We start from the raw sequence: 23,800 nt of genomic DNA on the forward strand, positions 1-23,800 counted from the left end.
TTAAAATCATGAACCACAATAACATCTAAAACCCCAAACTCCCATGATGCATTACAGCACAATGTCCATTGTTCACTGTTGTTAGCTAATATCGCTAATTTCTCCAAAAATATTAGTCTTATCAACTTTCTGTTTTTGCAGCATTCATCCTTGACCCAAAATACATACGTATACCAAACGGCAAATGCCAGCTCTTGCCAGTTTCTCAGTGATCAAAGCCATACACGCACACAGAGGCCACTTAGCTATTATAATACAGATTGTCACATTTAATGTGCATGATAAATGAAATAACTACACCAGAATGCAACTTTAAATTGATGATTTATGATCGTGGTCAGTAGATGGAACTGTGGTTACTTACATGGTCAGGTGAGTTTGTGTCCTTTTTCATGGCCAAAAGTAGGAATTCAGAAATATCTTGAAATTAATTTCCAAAATATCAAGAAACACACAAAACAATTATGTCTTATTTGAGAACAGCTGGTGGTGGTTTTGTGCAAATAAAGAGCATCTCTTTCTGGCTTTTTGGGTGATTGGAAATGAGAAATGCAGCAAAACTTACTGGGGCCAGAAGAGAAAAAGCTGATGCTTATCTCCTCTGGCCGGGAACCAAAGGAATAATGTGATTTCATAAAGGGTGAACATATGGCTCTTCAATCAATCATAAATTACACCACAGGGGTTTCAGGCATTGGGGCAAAATGTAATTCTCCATCCTTTTGTCTGGCCAAGCTGCATTCCAGGCATGTCATTGGTGTTTGGCTTTAAAGTCTTTGTTCATGGACAAATACCAGCCATTCTTGCTACAAGACAAATGACACCCCCACTAATACAAACAAACAAACAAACAAACAATAAATAAATAAATAAATAAATAAATAAGACCATTATGAGTATTCATAACAAAGCCCACAATCGGGTGGCAGTTTTGTCACATTTTTATTACACATAGAACAAATAGCTTCTCTCATATAAATTACTGTGTAACATGGAAAGAACAGCAACAATATTTACATTAGGACACACTATAGCAGTGTTTGTGGTGGAATTACATACGTATGTCTAAAAGCCAAATGATTTTTTAACAGTGCCATGGGCTGCATACCTGGGGTCTATAGTTACACCCTAAATATTACTGGCATTGTACCCGGGGGCTCTCTACAAGATTGCGACCATTCCCTTAATTGCTGATAACTGCACCTCATGGACACTTGTGTACCAGAGACTGCCTCTAAGTATTGATTTTTCTTCATAAGCCCTGTCGCCACAACCACCACTGGTATTATATCTGTTTCTTTCAATGACCATGCTGTTTGTCAGTCATTCCTGTATGAATCCTCATGTGTCTGACCAGATTGCTCTTATGTCCAAATTTTTTACCACAGTGAGAACAGCCATATGGTTTCTCTCCGGTATGAATTCTCATGTGAAAATTAAGATGACTCTTTCGCCCGAATCTTTTATCACACTCAGAACAGCCAAATGGTTTCTCTCCCGTATGAATTCTCATGTGTGTGACCAGATCACAGTTCTGTCCAAATCTTTTTCCACACTCAGAACAGCCAAATGTTTTCTCCCCCGTATGAGTTCTCATGTGTGTGACCAAACTGCTTTTGTGGCCAAATCTTTTACCACACACCGAGCAGTCAAATGGTTTTTCTCCTGTATGAATTCTCATGTGTTTCATCAGATCACCCTTCCGTCCAAATCTTTTACCACACTCAGAACAGACAAACGTTTTCTCTCCTGTATGAATGATCATGTGTGTAATAAGGTTGCCCTTCCGTTCAAATCTTGCACCACACTCAGAACAGCCAAATGTTTTCTCTCCTGTATGAATTCTCATGTGTCTGGTCAGTCTGCTCTTTTGTCCAAATCTTATGCCACACTCAGTACAACTAAAGGGTTTTTCATTTGCTTGCATTCCTCTGTGTTGTTTTGAGACATTGCTATGTGTCTGATAGTTAAAACCTTCTTTGGACTGTTTCCATTCACAACTGTTGTCAGTCTCAGTTTCAGAATTGTCTGAACTCTTACAATTGGTATATGATTGTAAATGACTGTATGAACCCGAGTTGTTGGCTAGTTGTGCTCCTCCATAGTCCTCTCCATCAGCTTGTGCTGTCAGTGTTCTATGTACACTTGAGCTGCTGGCTACAGGCTCAGCCTCTGTGCTCTCATCACTTTGGCTTTGATGATCCTGTGATGACTGTGGTGTCTCATCATCATTTTCACTCTTTGTGGGGACAGCAATGAAAGGAAATTTAGTAATATCACCCTCCTCCAGCTGGTGAAGCTGCTGTCCCTGCTGACCTACCCAGAGTTTCTCTTGTTCCTCTTTAATGTCCTCCTGGTAAACATGCAGATTCCACTCCTGGTGTTTAGGCAAAATGTCCTCTTTCATCACCAATAACTGCTGCATGTCTGCAAAGAATCAAATAAACTGATAACAGCATTCATTAAAACAAAGAGCAAACTGCAGAGAGAAAACAAGCATTACAAGCATTTTGCATTCTCCTCATTCAGCTGACTGAACACCCTGAAGCCAAATAGAGCAACAGAATAGAGCAGCTGAGTTCAATAACAAGTAGCCTGTCTTTGTGATGAAAGCTGAATTGTCAGTCACAGCGTGCTGCCTGAGCAAACACTTAGATGACCTCAAAATCTATCCCAAAGAAATAAAAACATCTGCTGCGAGTGCTCTGCTTCTAATAGACATGTTGCCTACAAAGTGTACCGAATGTGACAGTGAAAAACACATCTCCCCCTTACATCCCGGTGTCGCCGACCGAATGGTCCCCCCTGCCTTCACTGTGCATGTGTCATTTCAGCGCGTCAGCAGCAATTCACCAATTATCACCTCGTTATTATTATTCACCTCTCCAGTCATCATCTATCTCAGCAACAGATATCTCAAGCTTCTGTACAACAATTATTTACACATAAATTCATATAACCCCAATATTGCCACACATCTCAAGAGGAATGAAAAAGAAAATCGGAGAATCCCTCTTGAGATGTGTGGCAATGTCATCACAAACTTCAATGTGTGCACTGCAGCTGTAATCCAAAGGAGCGTGGATTGAAGATGTCATCAATTATTGAACTGTGCGGAAAACAAGAGACGAAGTGGGAAACCTTTGGTATCAAATGTTAATATGCTTCTTTTACAAGTCTGTAAATAAAATTTTTGAATCCGTTCTCATTTCAAAATGTGTACGATCAAAAAGTGGTAACATTTTATTGGCCCACCCTGTATTCTGTTTTTATTTACATTTTACACAATGTCCCAACTTCATTGGAATTGGGGTTGTAATAAAAGATGGGGAACTGATCAGAGTACCACAGCAGCACATTTAAATCTGATTCTCTGAGTCTGACTCTACATCCAAAGCAATCAAAGGGAATACAGTGGTCCCTCGCTATAACGCAGTTCACCTTTCGCGGCCTCGCAGTTTCGCTGATTTTTTTTTTAGTGCAATTTTGATTTTTTTTTTTTAACAGTGCATTGTGTTCTGCATCCTTATCAGTGGGCCGGTTGCGGCACCGGTCGGCATCACCGTGATTGCTCTCACTGCCTCCGATGTGCTTACTGAGTCTGTCGGCTCGGTAAACGCAGCAGCGGTCACTCATACCGCCCTCCTGTCTGCTGTGTGGAGCTGTGCCAAATCTGGCAACAGGTCCAGAGACTACGCTTGCTGTTTTGATGCGGATGTTGACCGCAGCCGCAGAGCTCCGTGGCCACCGAGAGAGGACTTGGATTCTCTGCGGGTCCCGCATCCGTACCTCTGGAGGCAGTGAACGAAGAGAGAGTTCTGCGTGTGTCTGTTTATAATCTTCTCACCAAGAAGAAAAAAGAGTGTTTACACAGGACAGAAAAGTGAGAAAATGTTAATGCCTGTTTGAGAAAAGTGTATAAAGTGTGTAGTGAGGGGTTTTACAGCCTTAAAACATCTACAATAATTGCCAAAAATAGTGCTGACTACTTTGCGGATTTCGCTTATTTTTAGAACGTAACTCCTGCGATAAACGAGGGACCACTGTAATGTGATTATTAACCATCAGATGAGAAATTAAAACCTCTTAAATCTTTCTAAAGTTAGTTTTACAGTTATACACCTTCATGTTGAAGTGGTATAGGTGATAGCACGTGATGTGTTCTGTTTCAGCTCCGCCACATACAGACTGACAGCAGCAGTACTTATCACTTATACGCTTGGATTACATCTTAACTTCTAAAATATTATCTGTGTCACCTGGCCACACAGCACTGGAACATAATGAGCCTCCACACACCCAGCAATGATGAGATGAGCTGACATTAATGAAGCATTTAGTGGCTTCAGTGCTTCAATGCATCTATTCTGGCCATAGCTGCAGCAGCATATCTGCAAGTCATAGAATCAAAAGGGCAGCACCACATGAGGTTTGTGATAAGTGAATCAAAGCTGGCGCTATTTCTTCCTCACATTAACCCATGCCTGGATCTCAGTGTCTCAGTGCTGTCAACTGAGTTGACAGAGCTCAAAAGAGTAAAGACACACATCTACACATCAGGTTCTACACCGGCAGCCACGTTGTATCAACATGTGTCACAACATGACAACTCTGGGCTTGCAGCAGGCATGGTTGCTTTTGACAAGGTGGGAAGGGTTAGTTGTATTGCCATCAAGGTCATTCCGTAGTGTGGTGACTACAACACCAGCGCATGCTCCAAGATCTGACTGGAAGTGGGTTGCTAGCATTGCTAATGGTAAGAGGCTGAGTGGAATGGTATAACTAAACCAAAGCTAGTACTGTTAATCAAGGCTGTTTCTGAGAATATACCACCGTCACAGTCCCCCCCCATTACAAACCCACATTTATGCACACTTCCACACATCCACTATTAGGGCTCAATTAGTGTTACCAAATTGCCATGGGTAGGTTTTGGCCAAATATATTTGGCAGTTTGGGTTTTTAATGGTAGCTGTACAAGTTAATGGGATTTAAAGCACTGTTGATTTGAAACCAGCATTTCTTGAGAGAAGGTGAAGTTTTGACTCAGTGGGTACAATGCTGACAAATATTGGTTTCTCAGAATGCTAAAGATGGAGACCCACGCCTTACTTTTTCTGGATCAGGCTCAAAACCTCTCAGTCGCCCCTCATATTTATGTTATGTGTGAAGGAGCCATTTCTAAAATTACACTACGTAACAAATTTTTTTTTTGTTTTGTTCCTGGGTACACAGTGTGTTTTCCTAACCTGTTATGCCTTAAATAAATAGAAAATAGCTGTTATTCCACAGAAACTTTGCTTCTGTGATCAGGACAATGATATTTTGAAATTTGTCTGTTTTCAAGAATATTCTCGATTCGCCTTCACTACTACTGAGTAGTCTTCTATAATATTCTTTAACTGCTAGAACTGTCCAGAATTTTCTAGACGTTTCCAGAATTATCTAGAAATTTCAAGAAACTTTTAGAACTTTCTAGAACGTTAAAAAAATAAAATCAAAGTTTGTGCTGAATGTAGTCATTTTTCCATAGACTTTAGACATAAGCAGTTGAAATATAACACTTAGAAGCCAGGATCAAAAATTGTGTTACATAGTGTTATTTGTAGGGAAGCATGAAACTGGATTTTGGCTAATAATTATTCTGCCAATAGTGTCAAACTCATTTTGGTTGATACTGATCCAGATCAACCTCTGGGTTTGTCAGCAAAGCAGTGAACAGGGTATCATTTTTACTGTCCCGTGTGTGCGCCTCGGCATCGTTGGACAAGTTTAACTTGGCTGGAGGGACTGTTACTTGAATAGATATCTAGAAGTGATTATAGATTATGGAGTAATTGGCTAAAAGGTCAAAGAAAACAGTCCCTAAAACATCTTTTTTGTATATCTCAGCTACCAAGAAGCCCAGATGGATGTTCTAAAACATATATTTATCAGCAAAATATTTGTGATTGATTGGTATGATTGATGGGCAGCACAGTGCCTTAGTGGTTAGCAATGTCACCTCAACGCAAGAAGGTCTCGGGATCAATTCCCTCCTGTGGCCTTTCTGTGTGGTTTGCATGTTCTTCCTGTGTTTGTGTGGGTTCCCTCCAGGTGATATGGCTTCCTCCCACATCCGAAGACATGCAGGTTAGTTGGATTGGAAACTTTAAATTGTCTGTATGTATGCGTGCGAGAGTGAATGTGTTTGTATGTCTATATGTGACCCTGTGACAGACTGCTGTCCTGTCCAGGGTTTACCCAGCCTCACGTCCTATGACTGCTAAGATAGGCTCCAGCCCCCCATGACCCTTAACTGGAGTAAGTGGTTAAAGATAAGTGAGTGAGTGAGTGGTATGAATGACAGTCATACATAGGCAAAAATGCTATTACATTCATATGTATATTTACTTGAACATTTACATTGTGGTGTGTTCAGTATGCACGGTATGATTCAGCTTTGTGGTGCTTTTCATTTTTGGAATTTAAAAGTCCTTTTGGCACACATCACAAGCTGAGGAGTTCCTGTTTCACTGTTCAATTCTCCATCTGTGTTCATCTGTTTTGTTATTGTTAAAACTGCACCCAATAACATCCAATATGTTGTCTACTGCACATTTATTTGTCCATTTTATTTTTGTAATTTAAAAGTCCTTATGTTAAGTAACAGCACATGCTGAGCTTCTGTCCATTGTTAAACTTGGTCCAAGGGAAATGCTGTGTTAAAAAGTGAATTCTACATCAAGTCAAGTCTGGGAGCATGTGCTGCTGCTACTGCATCCACCCTCAGCAATACAACAGAGTTACACTGCTGCCTGCAAAACCTACACTGCATTTGGGCCGTTACATTGTTTTTGAGGGTGTGTAACAGGAAAATCATAATTTCTCTCCATTGATTATGGACCCGCTGGTTGTAATTTAGAAGCAGCGGGTCCACAATTTACTCATCAACCTCTGTCAAAGCTGTCAAGATGTCATGATGAACTCATCTCATCAGCTCACAATGATGTGAATCGGTGCAATCACCTGCTGGAGTCAGTGGCTGCAATGAAAACCTGCACCATCTTGACCCTTTCTGGAATACACTGGACACCATTGATTTAGACTGACAAAGAAGGCCCTTTATAAGCCCATAATGCAAAAGCTTTTGGGGGGGGGGGGGGGGGGGGGGAGGAGGTGGTAGCCTGAGCAGCCCCAAACCCCCGGCTTTTTAAGGTGATATTTACATCCCTTTACGCTGAGAAAAAAATCCTGCTGAGAACCCCAACACTACTATGGAACCACCATGGGCCCTGAATGGCAACCACCCAGGCAGATAATCGGTCCTTTCCCACATCTCTAATATAACCATCTATCTGCTGCAGCCAGGTGAAATGTGGATATCCCCCTGGCCGTCAACAGCTACCGAGGTCCTCAACACTCAGTAGCTGGATCATGCGCAGAGAAAGAGGCCACATGGAAAAAAATGTCAAAGCTGACGCTCTCTCACAATCCAAGTAATTTTCCTCATCCTGATTTCCCTTAGTAACTACTCGTTTCATACAAAGTCATTCCAGTGGTACCCAAGGATCCTTCAAAGATACCCAGTACCAAGGACAACCAGTCATCACATTAGGTCACTGGTTTGCATTCAAATTTCACAACCATATAGCAAGACAAGCAGCATCAGGAGCCTAAAAACGTCTACCTTTGTTGGCCTGCAAAGATATCAGCAGCACTAAACACCTCTGCCCAGTGACGTCATGACTCCGTAAGATCTTTCCATGTGCCTCTCGATCTCAAAGGCTGAGGACTGCCAAAATAAGTTAATGTTTCTACAAGTTCAATTGTTTCACCCCATACAGATACACTTTTGATGGCTGATTCCAGGAAGTCGGTATAAGCCTGAATCTTAATTGATCCAGGGCAATCTCAAACCCAGACAATCCGATTCTTTATCCTTATCCTTATCTATATTCCTGATTAGTTGTTACAATCCATACGATCACCTTTTCCTTTGCAGATTGTTACAACAGTCTTCTAATCTGTAAGGATGAATCCTGTTTCCCAGACTGAACAAAAAATTGTTTGCAATGCCAGGAGAAACGTCAGAACTCTTACCATCAGTATCTGGTTGTGATCCACCACAGTCGTCTCCATTAGCTTCTGTTTTCAGTGTGTTGTGTTCAGTTGAATTGCTGGCAAAATGCTCCACTTCGGTACCATCATCTCTTTGTGTTTGATGAAGCTGTGATGACTGTGGTTTTTCTTCATCTTCGCTCTTCACAGAGACAACAGTGAAAGGGAACTTAGTGATGTCAGCCTCCCCTGGCCCCTGAAGCTGTATTCCGTCATCACTGACCCAGAGTTCCTCCTGTTCCTCTTTAATGTTTGGCGGCTCTGAGTCCTTTTGGTTCAGACTCGGATTCCATTGCTCAGTAAGAAAGCCGTCTTTTGTCACCAACAGCTGCTGCATGTCTGCAAGTCAGGATTTAAATGGATAAAATTATCAACAACATTCATTAAAATAAAGCTAAAGCAGTGTAGTTGTCTTCCCCATGACAAACATTTGCTGTATTCCTTTGTTCATAATTGTGTATCCTTGCTTGTACAACCAAGTATATACAATTATAAACAAAGCCTGTGAGCCTGTTTGAGATGTTTTAAATTGTTCGTTTTGTAAGGTTTTTACAATAATTGCCTTTTAATACAACTGGAAGAAAATACACAAAGCCCAAAAAAACAGCATGCAATTTCTGTGACGTCCTCATGGGAACCTCTGTATTTTGTTACACATGACACCAAAAAGAAAGTAGATAAACAGTTTAAGGGCACTGTTAGTTTAAGGATACTGTGAATATACCTGTGCTTATTCTCAACATTTTTTTCATACTCCTGATGTCTGTTATCCTTTTGGCAGCTCCCGTTTGTTCAGGACCACCTCAGCGGATACAAACAGATCCGCATTGGTATTTGGCACAAGTTTTAAGCTGGATGCCCTTCTTGACGCAACTCCAGTTTTACCTGGAGAAACACACACAGCCCCTGGTGTTCCGAAGAGGTCTCCCATCCAAGTACTAACCAGGCCCACTGAGATCTGACAGGATCTGGCTTACACAGAGCAGACTGGCGACAGAACAGATATAAATAATAAATGTTATTTATCCTGCTCTAAAGGTAAACAGCTAAACAGCTTTTGAGCCTAGTCATCAGTTCATGGACGCAACACAAAGTAGAATTTGTCTGAATTGAAAGCTGTGTTTTTAGACTCCGCCACTTCACGCTGCAGCAGATTACATCAGTTAGTCAGCAAGACGAAGGAGAACTCGAGCGCACCTACAAACTAAACTACTGAACCACCATATGGACTTATCATAAGATACGATGGCCGATTAAAGTTTTGAGCCTGAGCCAAAAAAAGTAGGGTGTGGGTCTCTATCTTTTGCAGGGAAGGTGATAGTCTAGTGGTTAAGGCATTGGGCTTGAGACCAGAACATCCTTGGTTCAAATCCCAGCCTGACTGGAAAATGACTAAGGGCCCTTGGGCAAGGTCTTTAATCCCCTATTGCTCCCGATGTGTAGTGAGTGCCTTGTATGGCAGCACCCTGACATAAGAGTGAATGTGAGGCATTATTGTAAAGCACTTTGAGTGTCTGATGGGTGATTCTATGGTAACAGAATTACGACGACGGGAAAATCTGGCCATATTTTAGCTCCCCATTAAAAATGTGCTCCGATTGTAATTCCATTACCATAGAATCGATGCAGTCCATTTATCATTTAAGTTTTGACTCCCTGCATGCAATTTCGAGAAATGTTGGTTTCTCAGAGTGTTTCTCTCAGCGATGCTCAAATCTGTCAATCTACCCTCGTATATAAAAATGATCTCCTTAGTTTTGCTGGGCTCGATATGTTGTCCTTTACATGTGTATTTGCAGGCAGCAGGGTGGCTTAGTGCTTACCACTGTTGCTTCACAGAAAGAAGGTCATAGGATCGCTTCCCGCCGGGGCCTTTCTATGTGGAGTTTGCATTCGGTACTTTAATGTTTCCCATAATCCCCCTGGTGACCCCCTGCCTTTCCCAGAATGCCCCGCAGTGCCAGCAGAGTTCTGGCGTCTCACAGCATATATAAACAATGGCTAGCGAGGATGTGGATGGCGTTGATCAAGTGAATTCACAGGTGATTGTGATGACGACACGTTCTCCCAAGTTGAGAGGGTTACCTAGAGGATGTGTAGCACCTGTGATGGACTTCTGCTGTGCCCTAATGTTGTCCACACTTCACGAGGGGTGTTTACATTGTGCCCTGAATCGGAACTCTGCCGAAACTGACCTCTCGCGTGAGTCACGGACCGCGAGACGGCACAAGATTCACAACTGTGAAACAATGAATGCTCTCCCTGTGATCACATTGGTTTCCTGCAAGTACTTCATCCCACAAGACATGCTAGCGGGGTGAATGGGAAACAGTGAACAGTGTGGGAAACTTTACAGTGACCCTGAGTGTGCATGCAGGTGTGATTGTGTTTATCTACATATGGCCCTGCGATAAACTGGCGTCCTGTCCAGGGTGCACCCCAACTCACACCTTGTGACTGCTGGGATCGGCTCCAGCTTCCCCCACCGTGATCTTAAATTTAAGTAAGCAGGTATAGAAAATTAATGAATGTGTGTTTGTTTCCATGAGTAACCAACTTTTCATTGAGTTGCGCTGCTCCCGTCGCTCTCCGCCTGCTCTCTGCAGGAGGCGGGGTCAGCCCCCTCAGCCTGCTGTGTGTGTGAGAGGTGCTCCACTCATACTCACGCAGCATGCCAGCCAGCGTATGTCACTGTATTATTCCATTCAGAAAGTATAAATGGAACTGGTTCGGCTGGTTCCAAAGCCAAATTCCACAGCTGTGGTGTGTTTGTTTATGTGTGGTTTGGGGGCTGGAGCCTCTACCAGCAGTGCTCCGGTGTGGGAACATTTTAAATTTAGTTGTGAAGAGAACTCAGTAACATGAATGAGCCGGTGTCGCAGACTGAACAGTCCCCCCTAAAAATTGGACTGCCCTGCCTCCACTGTGCATGCAACATTTGGGACCACAGCAGCTCATCTGACATAGACTCTCTTCACCCAAAGTGGTCAAATGGATTAATAGGATTATTAACCATCAGATGACAAGGTAAAACCTCTTAAATCATTCTGAAGTCAGTTTTAAGCAAAAACAAGGCCATTTTAAGCAGAAAGGAGGTGATAATCGATGATGCTTTGAAATGACGGACGTGCAGTGAACACAGCAGGAGCAGCTCATCATGGCTGCTGCACTCTGATCGCTTTTATTATGAAATAATGCTGAATCTATGTGGAAATGATTATTGTACAGAAGCTTCAGATATCTGTCGCTGAAATAGATGATGACTGGAGTGCAGTTTTAAGCAGAAATGAGGCGATAATCGGTGAAATACTGCCTACGCTCTGAAATGACGCATGCGTAGTGAAGGCAGGGTGAACCGATTTTTAGAGGGGACTGTTCGGTCTGCGACACCGGGATTTTGACTTTGTTTCAAAACAGTGACAATGAAAACTGCCAGTACAACCAACCTGAAAACATAACCATCCCACCAGTTTTCCCAACTGGGAACAAAAACTGTAGATAGACACGGAGAACACGCCCCTTCTCGACAGTTTGTCCAACAATGCAAATACAAATGTGACAGTGCAAAATGACACACTCACAAATAGTGTTACTGGCTTTACAGACAAATTGATGCAGCCATTCAACACTGTCAGAATATGCATTCAAAGAAATGCTGCAAATGTTTGTAAGACAGTATGAACTATGAATAAATACAAATAAAAAAACCTACATCTCCTAAACTGCCATTGTTGACAGATCCTGAGAGTCTTGCTTATTTTTATCTGTTTTATTTATTGAGCAGTGATTCACATATCAACGCTTTTCAACACACTGAGGCATTTCCTTTTAAAAGAAACACTGAAAAGCTCCTAAATGGGTCCTTAAATGCAATACTAAATTTCCCAGACCCTGGATCCCCCCAACAACTTGTCTTTTTCTTCCAAAAACATGAGCCTAAAAACGAAAGTGTACTAATCCAAATTTGGTTAGGTAGACAACACAATTAAATACAAAAGCTGATGTTTTTTTTCATATGAATTAATGTAAGAGTTTATGGAATGTTCACTGAATAGTTGAGATGCTCATGATTAAATCTGTACAGAGCAGAGAAAAAAACGAGCACTCACAGGGACCAGGAGTGGAGGTGCAGGGCTCAAAAACTAAGTCAATATAAAAATATAGCCAGCAACACTCAAGTGTCCTTCTTAATAAAAGTTTTAATGACTCACGGCAAGACGACAGGATCAGGAGCACAGACGCGTTTCAACTAGGTCTTCATCAGTGTGTAAATAAAAAAAAAATATATAATATATAAAATCTGTACAGACTCATGCTTTATGAGATGGCACAATTTGCGCAAAATCAAACAATATTGACAAATTACTGAAGGTGGTCTGCCATGCGGTCCATCCAAAGGACATCAAAAATAAATAAATAAACTACACTAGCTGTAGGCACAATAAATTCATCAAATATACAAGAGATCTAATCCAATTAAAAAGACACTTACTGGTGCTTACAGTACATTTACATTTTGCCACATAGTGCTGAAGTGTCTGACACAGCTTTTTGCTTGCTCTCTGCCTCACTGTATTAACGTTAGTGTAAGTTCTGAAGATGGGAGTAAATGTTATGTCTATCCGATATTAATGTGTTTTAAACATTTTTGACCTAAGTATAACATCAAGTGACATGAAATATAACACTTTTAAGAAAATATGACATTTGCATCATATTTAACTTAACTTAAACCGGCTCAAGTTGTGGCACTTACAATAGATAAAAAACATGACAAATCTTGAATTTTTTTATGACACTTTGCATACAGCTGATAACGTCTTAGAAGGGTCCATCATATGGAGAAAATGGCCCATTAGTTGGGGCACTGAGGGGCCATCAAGGCCATACAATCCATTTGGAAATATGAATCAATGATTTAGGATATTTTATTTCTTGATTTCACATTTCAAATCCAATTTGATTGCTCTTAGAAAGGATGTACTTGCACTTTTTACGCACTATTATCATATAAGTGGTCGTGGATCAGTACAGCAGAGACTCGAACCACCTGCCGCAGATGCAATGAACGGATTTGACTGCCGGTCGCGGATCAGTACAGCAAAGACTTGAACCATCATGGAATATTCTTCAGCCAGGACAACAAATTAAATTCTTTTTCAGATGTTTTCATCAGACTGAAGATGATATCACTGAAAAGGACAGGTAAGACGATACTATTTTCCTTGTGTGAATGGTTTTAATCTTTAAGAATAACGTGTTATGCTACTAACGTACAGTACACTAACTGTATTCAAGAAGGAAACAATATTTATTTTAAAAATAGCTGATATTTTCAGTCCCTCGTGACATTTTTGAGATTTGAATGTACCCGTTTCTCAGAAAAAAAAAAAACATAAATAAAAAATCCACACCATCTACAGTTTTTCTGATGTCACAGATAGTAAAAAAATTTTTTTAAATCAGTTGATTAGAGCAAAGAGCTGGCAAAAAAGTATCACCTCCACTGACATGCTGTAATTACCTGCGTTATTTATTTATTTATTTTATAATCACCATTCTGTGTTCTGAACTCTGCCAATATCGTTATACGGTTTTCCCCCAAGGTTTAGTCTCATTCACTGTCATCTAAACCATAAGGCTGTGTCCTCCACAGCCTATTCAGACACACATTCAGACTGGACTTAAAAAAAAAAAAAAAAAAAAAAAAAAAAAAAAGGAGCTCCACACCAGAAAAAAAAAATGTCCAAAAACAGCTCGACCTCCGCTGTGTTTACAATTAATTTGGGCCTGAATCAGCAGGTGCCATTCCGGTGATGATGTAGCAACAATATGGCCATGGCTGAGGGCTGAAATAGAGTGCAGGCTTCAGACAGCTGTTCTTTATCCTTCACCTGCGCACTTATCATCGACTTTTATTTTTCAGGATTTTTTAAAATATCAACATTTGATCATTTTTAGTGATTATTTGTGCACATTTTTTGGTGTCACCTACACTTTAACAATGGTTAATTAAACACAGCCATGGATCTCTTAAATGTGAAAAATGTTTGTGTAACATTTGATTCAAGAAAGGGAGGGAGAAAGAGTGAAAGCTGAACGCAATTTTCGTTAGCATGAAAACAATAGAATGAAAGTTGCGGTGTCATCGACCGAACGATCCCCCCTAAAAATCGGTCTGCCCTGCCTTCACTGTGCATGCGTCATTTCAGAGCTCAGCAGCATCATTTCTGAGTGTCACCAACAATTCACAGATTATCACCTCGTTTCTGCTTAAAACTGCACTCCAGTCATCATCTATCTCAGCGACAGATATCTGAAGCTTTTGTACAACAATCATTTCCACATAAATTCAGCATTACGTCATAATAAAAATGGGGGAAGCAATCAGAGCACCTACATCATTTCAGAGTCTCTGTAGTGACTCACCAATTATTGCCTCGTTTCTGCTTAATCCTGACTTTAGAATGATTAAAGAGGTTTTACTTTATCATCTGATGGTTAATAACCACATTATTCCCTTTAATCGCTTTGGGTGTAGAGAGTCAGTCTCAGGCATGCTGCTGTGGTCCCAAATGACACATACGCAGTGAAGGCAGGGCAGACCAATTTTTAGCAGGGACCATTCAGTCGGTGACAGCAGTGATGTTTCAGATCTTCTGTTATAGTCAGGAACACAACATTGAGGCATTTTCACTCTCTGTACTCGCACAATCTAAAGGGAACCCTCTAACAAATCACTATCAAAACAATGTGAAGCAAGAAGTTTAATTCCTGCACAGCAAATCACCACACTTAACATGCAGACAGCTGATAGTGCAGTGTTTCCCAGCATTTGATTGGCTGCATATTCCTGGCTTACTTAACTAGCATTGGGAGGGGCATGATGAAATGGAAAACATGCAGGGTGGGAGGGGCATGATGAATTGGAAAACATGCAGGGGGGTGATCTTCAGAAACAGGGATGGTGACATTTTCTTAAATGCAATTGCTTTTGTTCCACCTCTGTCTCCTATGGCTGTTCCAATGGGTGATCCATGTCCAATCCCATATGTGTTTTTTATAATCAACACTGATAATAAGTACAGATATCAAAGAAAATAAAGCCATCGCATATTTTGTTGTTGGGAGGAAATGCAGACAGACATTGTGTTTGCTGATATGACTCTACATCAATATCATGAATATTTAAAATTTTGACCTTGAGGGGGTGAATGTTGAATATACAAGAGTTTTATGCTGTAAACTTACCTTTCACTTTATGCTTTTGGGTGTAGAACTGTTTGATTTTGGTACTGCAAAAAAAAAAAAATTAGGAACATGCCAGTTTTTTTATTTTTTAAATAATCATATCTGCAATTTATGTAATTACAGTATGGAATGCATGACTACAACACAGGACGTTTATCTAATGCAGCATATTTATTCTTCATCACACCGTTTTAATGTTTGCAGGTCAGCCGAAAAATGAAATAAGTTACGCCAACAAACCATTATAAAGCCAATCTCGCTATAAAAAAAGCAAAAAAAAAGTTTACACCAAAACAAACCTCACACAAAGAGGGGGAAATCTGGAATATTTTTGGATTATTTCTCCGGCAACATTAGCTTGGTAGCAGGCTGCTAGCCTGCAGGCCACTACGAGCCTCGGCTGTATCGTGAGCAGCATAAAATAAAGCCAATAGCCGTCATTTTTACTTTAACTTACAAAGTATGTAGTTATTGTTAAGCATCACATTTCATCAACTCGATCATTCTGCAGCTCCTAGTTGTTGGTGTGCAGCAATCGTTCTTAATGTTGTTGTTGTTGCTGTTGTTATTTTACGGTGTTTGGCATTCAGCTTCTTAAATGCATTACCGCCACCTACTGCTCTGGAGTGTATTGCAGAGATTTCTGCATCACTTTCAGGCTGCACGCTGCTTCTTCTACTGACGTCGATTCAGAGCATTTCTTTAGAGACTGCGCCACCTACCTGTGATTCAAGAACGTGACTTGCTATTTTCAAATTTGATTTCACTCCAAATATACTTACAATTTAACTAAATCAGTTAGTACGTCTCTAGAGCAGTGATTCTCAACCGGGGTGCCGCGGCACCCTAGGGTGCCGTGATCGATCGTCAGGGGTGCCGTGGGTATTTTTCATATTCGCGATTACCGTGAATTATTTATTTTATCCATAAAGCATAAAACGACTCAGAATCTGATGTCAAACGTGCTGCAGCCTCGCTCTCGTCTTAAGGCGGGACAATAACAAGGAGGCTGACGGCCGATTAAAATAGTGCCGTCTCCTTCAAAAGCCGTCTAAAATGCGGAGCCGTCGGTGTGTGTGTGTCTGTGCCTGTGTGCTCGCGCGCGGAGTTAACAGGCTGCAGACTGCGAGGGAGGGGAGGGGGTGGGTGAGGGAGGGGAGGGGGTGGGTGAGGGAGAGTCCTGAATGCAGGCGCGACACGTTCAGTGCGCAGCGAGCGCGGAGCAGAGAGAGGATTTTAACCCAAGTGAACGTTAAGAAAACGGAAGCATGAAGCTGCCTTTACTTCTCTCTGAACTTTCTCTAAAGGTGTGATTCTGCCGTTACCGTCCTGTTCACACCATGTGCGCGTCGTATGCTGAATTTATGAGATCATGAGATGAAATAAATGGTCAAATATCTTTAAAAACATATTTAAAAAATGAGAATATATGAATGAACTGAGCCACAAAAAAAAACAATGTTCAGACGCAGAGATCACAAAAAGCAGGTGAGAACTCTGAACTTTAACAGCTGTTATTTTCCAAAGGTATTTATTTGTTCAATCTTGAGCTTAATGTAGTGTTTAAGCACAAAACGTGACTGATGAGGAGAAACAATTTCAGAAATGCAACAGAAACAACCACAAATCAGAAAAGGTTGGGACTGTATGTAAAATGAAGATAAAAATAAAAATGTTGCACCATTCCCAGTTTCTCCACTCACAGAAAACAAACGTTCCTCCAGAGTTGTGTAATTATACTACAATAGTAGAATATAAAGAAGGGGGAAAAAGAAAAAAATAGACAATATATTCGTCAATCGCAATTATTTGTCTGACAATTAATCGTCTCCAGAAATTCCTAATCGTGACAGCCCTACTTGAGATCAGAGCGCAAAATTCTTGAGGATTTTCGAAATGCGGTGTTTTCTGTATCGATTTTCTATTGCGATAATTGGGTTTTGCGCAAAACCAGAGGTAATAGCATTATAATATTATTTTGTTTGGTGGTGTGCCGCAGTATTTTGTAAATATAAAAAGGGTGCCGCGGCTCAAAAAAGGATGAAAATCACTGCTCTAGAGCCTATAAGGCTGCACTTTCAGGAGCACATAGTTGCACAAAAGTAGTACTTCAGGTCTTACTTATAATTGTAAAGGTTAAATGTACCCAAAATATTACTTATTAATAAAAAAAGCTTTGTTTAAAAAGTTAAACTTTTAAAGGTTTATTCCAACCAAAAATATTACTTATTAATAAAAAACTTTGTTTCATGGATCAGGACAAAATGTGTAGCAATATAATGTTAGAATCAGGTAAATTAATATGTAATCTTATGGTGTGGTCAGTGTGTTCTCTTGATCTACAACAGGACAGTTTGAAAGTTTTGAACAAGGTGAGAAACAAAGACAATGCTGGAGGCAGATATTTAGATTTATTTTTACATTATTAAACCAAAATAAAAGCTTAAAACACACACACACACACACACACACACACACACACACACACACGCGCTGATCCAAAATGCCGGAAGAGCATCAGGTTATGTGGACATCACTGAAGTAGCTCCTCAGACTCCTCTCAGAGCCTCCTGACAGACAGACACACAGACAGACATTAGCATGAAAAAAACAGACTAAGCATTAATACGAGGTCTGTGAGAAAAGTATCGTACCTTTTTATTTTTTTCAAAAACTATATGGATTTGATTCATATGTTTTTACGTCAGCCAAGCTTGAACCTTTGTGCGCATGCGTGAGTTTTTCCACGCCTGTCGGTTGCGTCATTCGCCTGTGAGCAGGCTTTAAGTGAGCACTGCTCCACCCCTCTCGTCGTTGTTTCATTGCGAGGAAATGGCGGAATGATTTGGGCTTTTTTTCCATCCGAATTTTTTCAGAAACTGTTAGAGACAAGCAGCTGGAAACCATTCAAAAAATTTATCTGGCTTTCGGTGAAAATTTTACGGCCTTCACAGAGAATAAGGACTGTTACTACAGCTTTAAGGATGCCCCACAATGGCGCACGGCGCGCCGCGCTCCGAGCCGCCATCGAGAGGCAGAAAACACCACATCATTTCTAAATGGATGGCTGTGTGGAGCTGGGACCATCGTGAGCAATTTCTCTGGTTATCACAAGAGCTGGACATCAGCCATTTTCTGGCAGATTTCACTTTTAACAAGAGATTTTGTCATGGAAAGCCGCGCGGAGGCTTCGCGCGTCAGGACAGATTCGCTGATCGAGCGAGACAAAGGAACACCTCCATTTCGGAGTGCCAGGGGACAAGCTGGGACATGCCTATCTCGGCTTTCAGTGCTTACCAGCCCAGTGAGTATAAGAGAAATTGTGGAGCGCTGGGCATGTTTCACTTTTTATCTTGTTATCTTGTCAATAGTTTTACATCCTCATTGAAGACAACTTTGGATGCTGTAGCTCCTCTGAAAAAGAGAGCTTTAAATCAGAAGTGTCTGACTCCGTGGTATAACTCACAAACTCGTAGCTTAAAGCAGATAACCCGTAAGTTGGAGAGGAAATGGCGTCTCACTAATTTAGAAGATCTTCACTTAGCCTGGAAAAAGAGTCTGTTGCTCTATAAAAAAGCCCTCCGTAAAGCTAGGACATCTTTCTACTCATCACTAATTGAAGAAAATAAGAACAACCCCAGGTTTCTTTTCAGCACTGTAGCCAGGCTGACAAAGAGTCAGAGCTCTATTGAGCTGAGTATTCCATTAACTTTAACTAGTAATGACTTCATGACTTTCTTTGCTAACAAAATTTTAACTATTAGAGAAAAAATTACTCATAACCATCCCAAAGACGTATCGTTATCTTTGGCTGCTTTCAGTGATGCCGGTATTTGGTTAGACTCTTTCTCTCAGATTGTTCTGTCTGAGTTATTTTCATTAGTTACTTCATCCAAACCATCAACATGTTTATTAGACCCCATTCCTACCAGGCTGCTCAAGGAAGCCCTACCATTATTTAATGCTTCGATCTTAAATATGATCAATCTATCTTTGTTAGTTGGCTATGTACCACAGGCTTTTAAGGTGGCAGTAATTAAACCATTACTTAAAAAGCCATCACTTGACCCAGCTATCTTAGCTAATTATAGGCCAATCTCCAACCTTCCTTTTCTCTCAAAAATTCTTGAAAGGGTAGTTGTAAAACAGCTAACTGATCATCTGCAGAGGAATGGTCTATTTGAAGAGTTTCAGTCAGGTTTTAGAATTCATCATAGTACAGAAACAGCATTAGTGAAGGTTACAAATGATCTTCTTATGGCCTCGGACAGTGGACTCATCTCTTGCTTGTTCTGTTAGACCTCAGTGCTGCTTTTGATACTGTTGACCATAAAATTTTATTACAGAGATTAGAGCATGCCATAGGTATTAAAGGCACTGCGCTGCGGTGGTTTGAATCATATTTGTCTAATAGATTACAATTTGTTCATGTAAATGGGGAATCTTCTTCACAGACTAAAGTTAATTATGGAGTTCCACAAGGTTCTGTGCTAGGACCAATTTTATTCACTTTATACATGCTTCCCTTAGGCAGTATTATTAGACGGTATTGCTTAAATTTTCATTGTTACGCAGATGATACCTAGCTTTATCTATCCATGAAGCTAGAGGACACACACCAATTAGCTAAACTGCAGGATTGTCTTACAGACATAAAGACATGGATGACCTCTAATTTCCTGCTTTTAAACTCAGATAAAACTGAAGTTATTGTACTTGGCCCCACAAATCTTAGAAACATGGTGTCTAGCCAGATGGTTACTCTGGATGGCATTACCCTGACCTCTAGTAATACTGTGAGAAATCTTGGAGTCATTTTTGATCAGGATATGTCATTCAATGCGCATATTAAACAAATATGTAGGACTGCTTTTTTGCATTTGCGCAATATCTCTAAAATTAGAAAGGTCTTGTCTCAGAGTGATGCTGAAAAACTAATTCATGCATTTATTTCCTCTAGGCTGGACTATTGTAATTCATTATTATCAGGTTGTCCTAAAGTTCCCTGAAAAGCCTTCAGTTAATTCAAAATGCTGCAGCTAGAGTACTGACAGGGACTAGAAGGAGAGAGCATATCTCACCCATATTGGCCTCTCTTCATTGGCTTCCTGTTAATTCTAGAATTGAATTTAAAATTCTTCTTCTTACTTATAAGGTTTTGAATAATCAGGTCCCATCTTATCTTAGGGACCTCGTAGTACCATATCACCCCAATAGAGCACTTCGCTCTCAGACTGCAGGCTTACTTGTAGTTCCTAGGGTTTTTAAGAGTAGAAGGGGAGGCAGAGCCTTCAGCTTTCAGGCTCCTCTCCTCTGGAACCAGCTCCCAATTCGGATCAGGGAGACAGACACCCTCTCTACTTTTAAGATTAGGCTTAAAACTTTCCTTTTCGCTAAGGCTTATAGTTAGGGCTGGATCGGGTGACCCTGGACCATCCCTTGGTTATGTTGCTTTAGACGTAGACTGTGGGGGGGTTCCCATGATGCACTGTTTCTTTCTCTTTTTGCTCCGTATGCATCACTCTGCATTTAATCATTAGTGATCGATCTCTTTTTCCTGGTTCTTTCCCTCAGCCCCAACCAGTCTCAGCAGAAGACTGCCCCTCCCTGAGCCTGGTTCTGCTGGAGGTTTCTTCCTGTTAAAAGGGAGTTTTTCCTTCCCACTGTGGCCAAGTGCTTGCTCATAGGGGGTCGTTTTGACCGTTGGGGTTTTTCATAATTATTGTATGGCCTTGCCTTGCAATGTGGAGCGCCTTGGGGCAACTGTTTGTTGTGATTTGGTGCTATATAAGAAAAAAGTTGATTGATTGATTGACTTTCATGGGCCTAATAATTTTCTTTTGGAACAGTTGATGACAATATATCCCCTTTTGAAGTGAGCCCCACCTACCACCAGAAATGTCTTCCTTCTTTCTTTAATTCTGTGTCCAGCCCAGGCCCGAATCAAGACCGGTTTGGACCGATTTTTTTATGCATCCTTTGTTATCGGTAAAAAAAAAAAAAATCTTGAATAATCCCGAATAGTGCCGAATGTGTCCCCGCAGTGAACACAGCTTTTGATTTGATCTCACAATGCACCATGCAGGTGTACACAGGAAAATTCAAACCGGATCAAACAAACATAGCGTCAGTCCAGTCGAGTCATTGATCACTGCATCCAGGAAAAAAGTTGTGCAAGGAAAATTGGATGCTTATTTCAGCAAGCAACGGTGAGTGGTTTATAAATAGTTTTCAGGCAATAGTGTGTTTGAAAGGCATTCTATGATGACTGAAATTACATTTTCGGTGGTTTTCCATCCACACATGTCAACCTATATGGATTGTCTGTAAATTATATGGATTTTTCCGAGTTTCAGAGTCATACGGACGTACAACTAAAGTCAGATATTCAGGGTTTGGTCTGCAGCGGATCTGTAATCAACCGTTTCTGCAGCGCGACTCCACTTTGAAGCATGAACCACTGAAGCAATGCCTCAATCCACTAGCTCGTTGGTTCTTTGAGTTGCTGCTCTTCAGAAGTGGCAAGTCCGCTTCTTAACCCCTCTCAAAACCATTAAAATACCGTGAGTCACTTTTGTGTGGATTAAAGTCACAAACCGGGACTCTTGTCTTGTTGCAGTCAAGAAACGAGAATCGTCCTCCGTTCCGTTGGCACAGCTCCAAACTCTGCGTGTCTCTCTGCTGAGACAGAGTCCGGTCGGAATTAATAACTTCAAAACAAATTGCTGGTTTAAATAAAATAACACCTCTTACAAACATTGTAATACAGACAAGAAACTACAATCGACTAAAATGTTTTTTTCCTCCCAAAATGAGACGTCCTGTATTCTTTACAAATTACATCCTGACGTGCAGCGCAGCAGCTGCAAGAGCTCAGCTCAGATATATGGAAAGATATTCATGCCAATAATGTGTGAAAGGAAATGCTTTTGACAAAACTACAGATTTTGTTTATTCCTATTTATGTCCAGAGATCAAGGATCCGCCATGTCAATTTTTGTTACAGTGTTGTTTTTGTAGGACATTATTTTTATACAAATAAGAAGTGTTCACTATGGTCCATGAAGTATAATAATTATATTAAAAGAAGTGTGACAGTGTATGTTGCACATGAATAAAAGAATGAAGATTATTAATAACAAGACATGTACGATTTTTATTTTTTCATTGGGCAAAAATGCATTTGTCAGATTTTCACTCTGGATCCAGCCCTGCACAATGGCTTGCAAACGTATTCAGCCCCTTGGTATTTCACGCATTTTAATTTGTTCATCGTATTTCAAATACTAAAAGTAAATCAGGCTTCTCAATACATAATACGTATAAATAATCAGTTTAATTGACAGTTTTCTTCAGACAATTCAAGGGATGGATACATGAACATTTCCAAGTCACTGAATATGTCCTGAACTTTATTTACATCAGTTATGAAGAAATACAAACAGGAGAAGAGTGAGGAAAGACACAAAGACACCCAGACAACCCAGAAGAAGTTACAGGCTTCCGTGGCTGTGATTGGAGAAATTGTGCATAGTGCATGTTTTGCATTTTGTATCCCCAGTTATACAGCTTCATGATGAAGTGGGACAGAGGAGAATTTTATTAAAAAGAAGACCTGAAAGTTCAGCTACAATTTACCAGAATGTATATCTGAGATGCAAGCCTAGATTTAATGTTTTGGTGACAGAAAACACTGGGGCTGATTCAGGCCGGTTGTCGGGCTAAGTGCAAGGGTTCAGGGTTTCTGGTGCGTGTTGTGAAAGTGTAGGAACACGGACCCACAACAGGGGGCGTAAATGAACGGGCAATGGATAAGCCAAAACAGTAACAATTTAATGTTATGACGTGCACAACGGAATACAGACATAACAGGTTTGGAAATACAGTCAATTACACATTGAGTGACGTGTGGACAGGCTCGAGGATAGGAGACGTCCATCCAGAAACGAGTCGGATCCCACACGGCTTCCACCGCCAACGGATCTGAAGAACACTGGAGCCGCCAAGTCCTGGGTCCCCAGGTGGCCACCGTCTCCAGCTGTCAGACCTGGTACTGCTGGCAGAGAAAAGAAACAGTACAGATGAGTGTGAGTACTCAGTAATCCCTCAGTCTGTGTTCCTTAGGGAGGGAGAACCTCCACCTCCAATAACACACTCGTGCAGCTCCTGTTTAACCACTTATCTGGTTGGGGTGTGAGGCAAAGCCGTCGCTATTCACACCAAACGCCAATCCAGCAGACAAGGAAACACCACAGGAAAACGGCTGCAAAAGAGATCAGACTATGACTCAGTTCTAAATTCAGCAGAGAAATTATCTCTATGGTAGCTGATTTCTCGGCGGGGAGGTGGAGTTGCAGTCCAGCCTTTATGGTGATGGTGATGAGTCGTGGATGAGTGACAGCTGGTGCTGATGATGAGTGACAGCTGTCCGACGCCCTCTCGTGCTTGA

The 23,800-nt window shown here is 41.0% G+C and overlaps 1 protein-coding gene across 2 annotated transcripts; it reads right to left on the reverse strand.

Moving 5' to 3' along the window:
* Positions 1–1,252: 1,252 nt before the first annotated feature.
* Positions 1,253–15,922, reverse strand: LOC117521394 (gastrula zinc finger protein XlCGF57.1-like). Of its 2 annotated transcripts, XM_034182691.1 has the most exons (5): positions 15,809–15,922; positions 15,352–15,395; positions 8,324–8,439; positions 8,083–8,242; positions 1,253–2,427 (listed from the first exon to the last, which is right to left on the reverse strand). In XM_034182691.1, the coding sequence occupies exons 3-5, from the start codon at positions 8,435–8,437 to the stop codon at positions 1,301–1,303; spliced, it is 1,401 nt and encodes a 466-aa protein (XP_034038582.1). In that variant the 5' UTR covers positions 8,438–8,439; positions 15,352–15,395; positions 15,809–15,922; the 3' UTR covers positions 1,253–1,300. The 2 variants fall into 2 exon arrangements, with proteins under 2 accessions (XP_034038582.1, XP_034038581.1); XM_034182690.1 differs by having other exon boundaries at positions 8,083–8,439; positions 15,809–15,919.
* Between the last annotated feature and the right edge of the window lie 7,878 nt (positions 15,923–23,800).

This window comes from Thalassophryne amazonica, chromosome 12 (genome assembly GCF_902500255.1).
Source record: "Thalassophryne amazonica chromosome 12, fThaAma1.1, whole genome shotgun sequence".
Classification (NCBI taxonomy): Eukaryota; Metazoa; Chordata; class Actinopteri; order Batrachoidiformes; family Batrachoididae; genus Thalassophryne; species Thalassophryne amazonica.